At 49.3% G+C, this 7,119-nt stretch overlaps 2 protein-coding genes across 3 annotated transcripts in view; one reads left to right on the forward strand and one right to left on the reverse strand.

Moving 5' to 3' along the window:
- LOC126999577 (spastin-like) overlaps positions 1-7,119 on the reverse strand; it is a 44,009-nt gene that overhangs the window by 28,942 nt on the left and 7,948 nt on the right. The window lies entirely within an intron of this gene.
- Positions 2,202-7,119, forward strand: part of LOC126999578 (class E basic helix-loop-helix protein 23-like) — a 6,961-nt gene continuing 2,043 nt past the window's right edge. The window contains exons 1-2 of the mRNA XM_050862356.1: positions 2,202-3,137; positions 6,983-7,119. The exon at positions 6,983-7,119 is cut by the window's right edge and continues 2,043 nt beyond it. Coding sequence (XP_050718313.1) covers positions 6,985-7,119 — 135 coding nt within the window. The 5' untranslated portion in view covers positions 2,202-3,137; positions 6,983-6,984. The remainder of the gene's footprint in view (positions 3,138-6,982) is intronic.

Genomic DNA, 7,119 nt, shown 5'->3' on the forward strand with positions numbered 1-7,119 from the left:
AGTTGAACCAAACAGTTTAGCCGCTCGTGAAGTCTTGCGAAAGCTCGTTCACCTCGCCAGGCCCATGGAGACGAGATAGCCACACGACCCTTACATTATCCATCGTCTTTGTTGTGTATTCCACGTGTATTCATGGCATAGAGAGTTCTAGTATAGTTCTGCATGCTTTGGTACATTTATGGTAGTGTGGGGGATGGTGACAGGCCGTGAGTGAGATAGTGAGTACAGTGTAGGCCTAGGCGGCAGTCGAGAGGCCCCCAACGTGAATTGCCCCGTGTAGAGAGAGGAGGGAGGGAAGGGAAGGGGGGAAGCAAGGAGAGGGATTGGGAGGGAGGGGAAGGGGGAAAGAAAGGGGAAAGAACGTAGGGGAGGAAAGGCAAGGGGGAAGGCAAGGAGAGGGACTGGGAGGGAAAGAAAGGGGAGAAGGGGAGAGAAAGTTGGGGAGGGAAACGGATAGACGAGGGTTGATGACGGAAAGAAAAGAGGAAAGTGTGTGTGTGTGTGTGTGTGTGTGTGTGTGTGTGTGTGTGTGTGTGTGTGTGTGTGTGTGTGTGTGTGTGTGTGTGTGTGTGTGTGTGTGTGTGTGTGTGTGTGTGTGTGTGTGTGTGTGTGTGTGTGTGTGTGTGTGTATGCTATTCAACCAGAACTGAAAATTTAATAATCCATTTTACTACATAAAGAAAAAACACGTGAACACGATGATATAATAACCAGATGGGCCACTCTAAACACTATGGCGCCACTATAAACACTTGTCTGTATCACTAACGGGCTGGGGCAGACCATCAGACCCCATCAAGAAAGCCTACATGTGCTACTGGCTGAGCTCAAAACAAAAGATATTAGATAAAAGATATTCGCTAAATTTCGGGAGGAGAGAGAGAGGTGTCTTGGCATACTCTCTCCTGCTCTCTTATAATCTTCGTTCCTCGCGTGTTTTCTTTAATTTATACTCAATATGTTAGTGGTAGAAAACTAATGGGTGTTATATGTCAGATAGGTTCCTCACGTGTTTTCTTTAATTTCCACTCAATATGTTACTGGTAGAAAACTAATGTATGTTATATGTCAGATAGGTTCCTCACGTGTTTTATTTAATTTCCACTCAATAAGTTACTGGTAAAAAACTAATGGGTGTTATGTGATAGGGCAAAGTCAGATAGGTAGTTATATGGAAGGGGTGCGGGGAGGAATGAGTGGCTGAGTCGAGTAATGTAAACGCGAGTGCCGGCGCCCGTGGAGTTCACCGCCTCTCGCCCGTAAAGCCCCGTTCACTCTGTGCCGACTCTGGGCCACGACAACCCAGCGAGCTTTAGACCCCCTTCACACCGTGCCGAATCAGCAGCACCCAGCGATCGTTTCTAGACCTCTCTCCGATCATGTGCGACCCTTTCACATCAACATTTCACACCGAAGACCTCGCATACCCCGAGTCGCTGCATGGGTTGTCGTGGCCCAAGTCGGCACAGTGTAAATGGTGCGCCCCCTAATACACTGCTTGGCCTGTAGGCAGTGGGAATTTTGTAGCATGACGGTGAAAATCTTCCTGAAAAACCCTCTGCTGTTCAATCTGGGTTACTGAACGTCGCAGATTTCCTGGGACATGTTGTTGAACTTAATGTTAATGATTTTTTAATGATACACCATGGGTTGCCAAGACTCAAGAATGCTGTTGATATTTTTTTGTAGCAAACTGCGATGCTGTTTTTGTTTTTTTTACTAAATGTTAACAAATGGAAGAAGAATGACTGTCCTCCTCCTCCTCCTCCTCCTACTACTACTACTACTACTACTGCCAATACTACTACTACTATCAAAATTATAATAGTGGTACTCGTAGTAGTAGTAGCAACAGCAGCAGCAGCAGCAGCAGTATTATTATTATTATTATTATTATTATTATTAGTAGTAGTAGTAGTAGTAGTAGTAGTAGTAGTAGTAGTAGTAGTAGTAGTAGTAGTAGTAGTAGTAGTAGTAGTAGTAGAGATGGAAAAGAAACGGAGGACTGAAAAAGAGAAGAGGGATGAGGACGAAAATGAAGAGAGAGAGAGAGAGAGAGAGAGAGAGAGAGAGAGAGAGAGAGAGAGAGACCACCTACCCCTACCCCCAAGGAGGTTCACTTCGCCACAGTCAATAACCCAAATTAGCGAGGGAGCCCATTCCTGGCTTGCTCGGGGATGCCACAGAGCTCACTCCACGCGTCCTCGTTTGTCAACATTTGCATCTCTCTGTATCACCAGCATCCCTTTCCTTCCCTCATTTACAGATACGTAGATCCCTTATTTAATGATCCGTGAGAGCGATCGAACCCTCACGGCGGCTCCAAAAGGTAAGAAAATATATAAAGTGACATTATTTCAAAACCCGACTTTCGTGTCCCTCTACCAAGCTGCGCGCGGTGCCTCCCCTCTTGGCCTGTCCCTATTGGCTGGCTGCTGATCGATGCCTATCCAGTCACAGCGCTGCCTGAGGTCTGGGAGGGCGTGTAAAGCCTCCTGATTGGTGGGGAGACCCTGCGCCTTCGCCTACTTTCCCGCATCCGCCTCGTGAATGGCTCGGGGCTTGAAAAAAACAGGCGTGTGTAATATTCGAGCGAGGGGACAGATGGAGGCGGGGAAGGCAGGCGGCCGTACCCTCTTGCCCACCTCATACTTATCCATCAGGCGCGTGGACAGACAGACGGACACACAGACAGACAGACAGACATGGCCAGCGACCTCCTCCACCTCCACCACCACCGCCACCTGCACCACCACCACTACTACTACCACCACCACCACTCTCTCAATTAGTTCTTCTGCTTATCCACCAATTAAGTTCGGGTCGAGGGAAAGTGCGTGAGCGAAAAACAGGAAAAGACTGACAAATATTGAGGTGCATGTACTCGTGCCGAAAGAAATAGTGAAGATAGTTTGAAATAGTGACATTGTGAGTTTGTGGGTGGTGAATATCTCTTACGGGAAAAGAAGAGGAGAGAGGAGGCGATAACAGAGAAGAGAGGAAGAAGAGGATAACCCGTGCAAGAGGAACAGGAAGGAAGGAATAAGAGACAGAGAGAGAAAGCGAACTGAGAAAGAGAGCAAGCTATTCTCCTTTCTCTGTCTCTTTTTCTCTACTCTGACCTCAGGATCGGGCAGGTATAGTGTCTGTGACGAGAGCTGTATTTTACCTAGAGCATAGTAGTAGCAGTAATAGTAGTAGTAGTAGTAGTAGTAGTAGTAGTAGTAGTAGTAGTAGTAGTAGTAGTAGTAGTAGTAGTAGTAGTAGTAGTAGTAGTAGTAGTATAATGTTATAGTAGTGGTAGTGGTAGCAGTAGTAGTAGTGTCATATAGCAACTTATTATAATGTCTGTGGGGAGGGAAGGAAAGGAAGGGGAGGAAAAGAACATGAGGAAAGGGAAGAGGGGGAGAATAGAAACTTAAGGAGCGAGAGGAGGAGAAAATAAAGGTAGGAACGAGGGGGGAGGAAAGAGAGATAAAGAGAAAGTGGAAGAAATGAAGTGGAGGAGAGGTAGGTAGGCTGTAGCTAAGGAAAGGGGTGGAATGTATATAAGAATGTATGGACAGGTATGAATATGTATGGGATGTGGAAAGGGGCGGATAGGTGAAAGGGGTGAGACGTAGAACAGGTATGATCAGGCATATGGACAGGTGTGAACAGGTGCAGCATTTAACGAATAACAGAAGCCAGGTAAAGGTTGGTGCATACGTTATAGGTGCGAGCTATGATCAGGTATATGGACAGGTGTGAACAGGTGCACCATTTAACGGATAACAGATGCCAGGTAAAGGTTGGTGCATACGTTATAGGTGCGCGTGGATGCTGTGCTCATCTCCGTACCGTTCATCTTTAGAATCTGTGATAGGTAAAAACTAATTATCTCGGGACACGGGTCAATGTGAAATCCGTAATTACCACAGTTTACCTTCCCCAAGTTTCTCCAGGGACCTATTTATCGACCAGCCCGAAAGGGAGGTGAGGTGAGCTGGACGTAGACAGAGAACCAGGTGGAGAGATGAAATATAGACCTTTGACGGAGCAGGATGGGGCACACTAACACTAGACAGAGAACCAGGTGGAGAGTTGAAATATAAGTCTTTGCCGGAGCAGGGTGGAGCACACTAACACTAGACAGAGAACCAGGTGGAGAGATGAAATATAGACCTTTGACGGAGCAGGATGGGGCACACTAACACTAGACAGAGAACCAGGTGGAGAGATGAAATATAAGCCTTTGGCGGAACAGGGTGGAGCACACTAACACTAGACAGAGAACCAGGTGGAGAGATGAAATATAAGCCTTTGACGGAGCAGGGTGGAGCACACTAACACTAGACAGAGAACCAGGTGGAGAGATGAAATATAGACCTTTGACGGAGCAGGGTGGAGCACACTAACACTTGACAGAGAACCAGGTGGAGAGATGAAATAAAGACCTTTGACGGAGCAGGGTGGAGCACACTAACACTAGACAGAGAACCAGGTGGAGAGATGAAATATAAGCCTTTGGCGGAACAGGGTGGAGCACACTAACACTAGACAGAGAACCAGGTGGAGAGATGAATTATAAGGGTGGAGCACACAAACACTAGACAGAGAACCAGGTGGAGAGATGAAATATAAGTCTTTGCCGGAGCAGGGTGGAGCACACAAACACTACACAGAGAACCAGGTGGAGAGATGAATTATAAGTCTTTGCCGGAGCAGGGTGGAGCACACAAACACTACACAGAGAACCAGGTGGAGAGATGAAATATAAGCCTTTGGAGGAACACGGTGGAGCACACTAACACTAGACAGAGAACCAGGTGGAGAGATGAAATATAGACCTTTGGCGGAGCAGGGTGGAGCACACTAACACTAGACAGAGAACCAGGTGGAGAGATGAAATATAAGTCTTTGGTGGAGCAGGGTGGAGCACACTAACACTAGACAGAGAACCAGGTGGAGAGTTGAAATATAAGCCTTTGACGGAGCAGGGTGGAGCACACTAACACTAGACAGAGAACCAGGTGGAGAGATGAAATATAGACCTTTGACGGAGCAGGATGGAGCACACTAACACTAGACAGAGAACCAGGTGGAGAGATGAATTATAAGTCTTTGGCGGAGCAGGGTGGAGCACACTAACACTAGACAGAGAACCAGGTGGAGAGATGAAATATAGACCTTTGGCGGAGCAGGGTGGAGCACACTAACACTAGACAGAGAACCAGGTGGAGAGATGAAATATAGACCTTTGACGGAGCAGGGTGGAGCACACTAACACTAGACAGAGAACCAGGTGGAGAGATGAATTATAAGTCTTTGGCGGAGCAGGGTGGAGCACACTAACACTAGACAGAGAACCAGGTGGAGAGATGAAATATAAGTCTTTGGCGGAGCAGGGTGGAGCACACAAACACTAGACAGAGAACCAGGTGGAGAGATGAATTATAAGTCTTTGGCGGAGCAGGGTGGAGCACACTAGACAGAGAACCAGGTGGAGAGATGAATTATAAGTCTTTATGAGCAGGGTGGAGCACACAAACACTAGACAGAGAACCAGGTGGAGAGATGAATTATAAGTCTTTGGCGGAGCAGGGTGGAGCACACTAACACTACACAGAGAACCAGGTGGAGAGATGAAATATAAGTCTTAGGCGGAGTAGGATGGAGCACACTAACACTAGACAGAGAACCAGGTGGAGAGATGAAATATAGACCTTTGACGGAGCAGGATGGGGCACACTAACACTAGACAGAGAACCAGGTGGAGAGATGAAATATAAGTCTTTGGTGGAGCAGGGTGGAGCACACTAACACTAGACAGAGAACCATGTGGAGAGATGAAATATAAGTCTTTGCCGGAGCAGGGTGGAGCACACTAACACAAGACAGAGAACCAGGTGGAGAGATGAATATAGTAACTGTTAGAATCCTTCCCGGAGCAGGATGGCGTACACTAGCTTCATAGATTCCCTTTTCACGATTCGACTAAATCCCTAAACAGTCATTCATTACGTATGTTCAGCACACACACACACACACACACACACACACACGCCCACTCGAGAGCGCGCACACACACACACAGCCCGCCGGCCGCCATCGCTACCGACGCCGCCACCGCCGCCGCCAACACGTGAGCGGACCATATGTTCCACTTCTTGTTCGCGTTCAAGTCTCCAATCAATAGACGGCTCGATGTCTCACCACCACCACCATCGACGCCACTCGCACAGGGATGGATAGAGTCCTGATAAGCTCAATAAATTGCTCCAAGTGGGAGTGTCATTACTCTTGACCTTTAAAGCTTCAAATAATTATCAAATATCTTTGCCACTCCATCCCCGACAACATCCTGGCTCCAGCACACATAGCAGCGTCACACCAGCTCAGGGTTTAACCTAACCTAACCTAACCTAACCTAATAAACGGGGGCAGAGCGGCCGGGCGCAGTGGTGACAAGACGAGTAATCGGGTAGGACAGGTGATGCATGTGCCCCCGCGGCCCGCCGGACACACCTCAGGGCGGGTAGGTGTTCCGGCCCGCTCCGTGCTGATGAGAGAGGTTGTGGTTACGGCCGTGATTGTTTTCCTATGTTTATAAGGTCACTAAGGTCCCCAGGTCAAAATGGTGAGGCAGGAGGAGGTCCATACTCGACAGGGTAGGACAAGGGCAAGGCGGATTTAGCTGGCAGAGAGGCTAGAATGAGCAAAGTGCCAGGACAGGCGAGGTAGGGAGGGAAAGTGAAGTCAAGGCAGGTCGGGCAGGGCAGACAGGCGGGCAGGTCGGGCAGGGCGGACAGGGCAGACAGGCGGGCAGGGCGGACAGGGCAGACAGGCGGGCAGGGCGGACAGGGCAGAAAGGCGGGCAGGGCGGACAGGGCAGACAGACTGGCAGGGCGGGCAGGGCAGACAGCCGGGCAGGTCGGGCAGGGCAGACAGGCGGGCAGGGCGGGCAGGTCGGGCAGAGCTGATCGCTGCGTGTCGTCCACAGACATGATGAGCAGCGCCTCCTTCCCGTACCCCGCCGTGCTGGGCGTGCAGCACCTTATGGGCGGCGACGTGCGCCCCGGCCACCCGCACAGCCACGCCCGCCGGCCCGTGCACGACCCGCCGCCGCCATACTATCCC

The sequence above is a fragment of the Eriocheir sinensis genome, chromosome 16, assembly GCF_024679095.1.
Source record: "Eriocheir sinensis breed Jianghai 21 chromosome 16, ASM2467909v1, whole genome shotgun sequence".
Lineage (NCBI taxonomy): Eukaryota > Metazoa > Arthropoda > Malacostraca > Decapoda > Varunidae > Eriocheir > Eriocheir sinensis.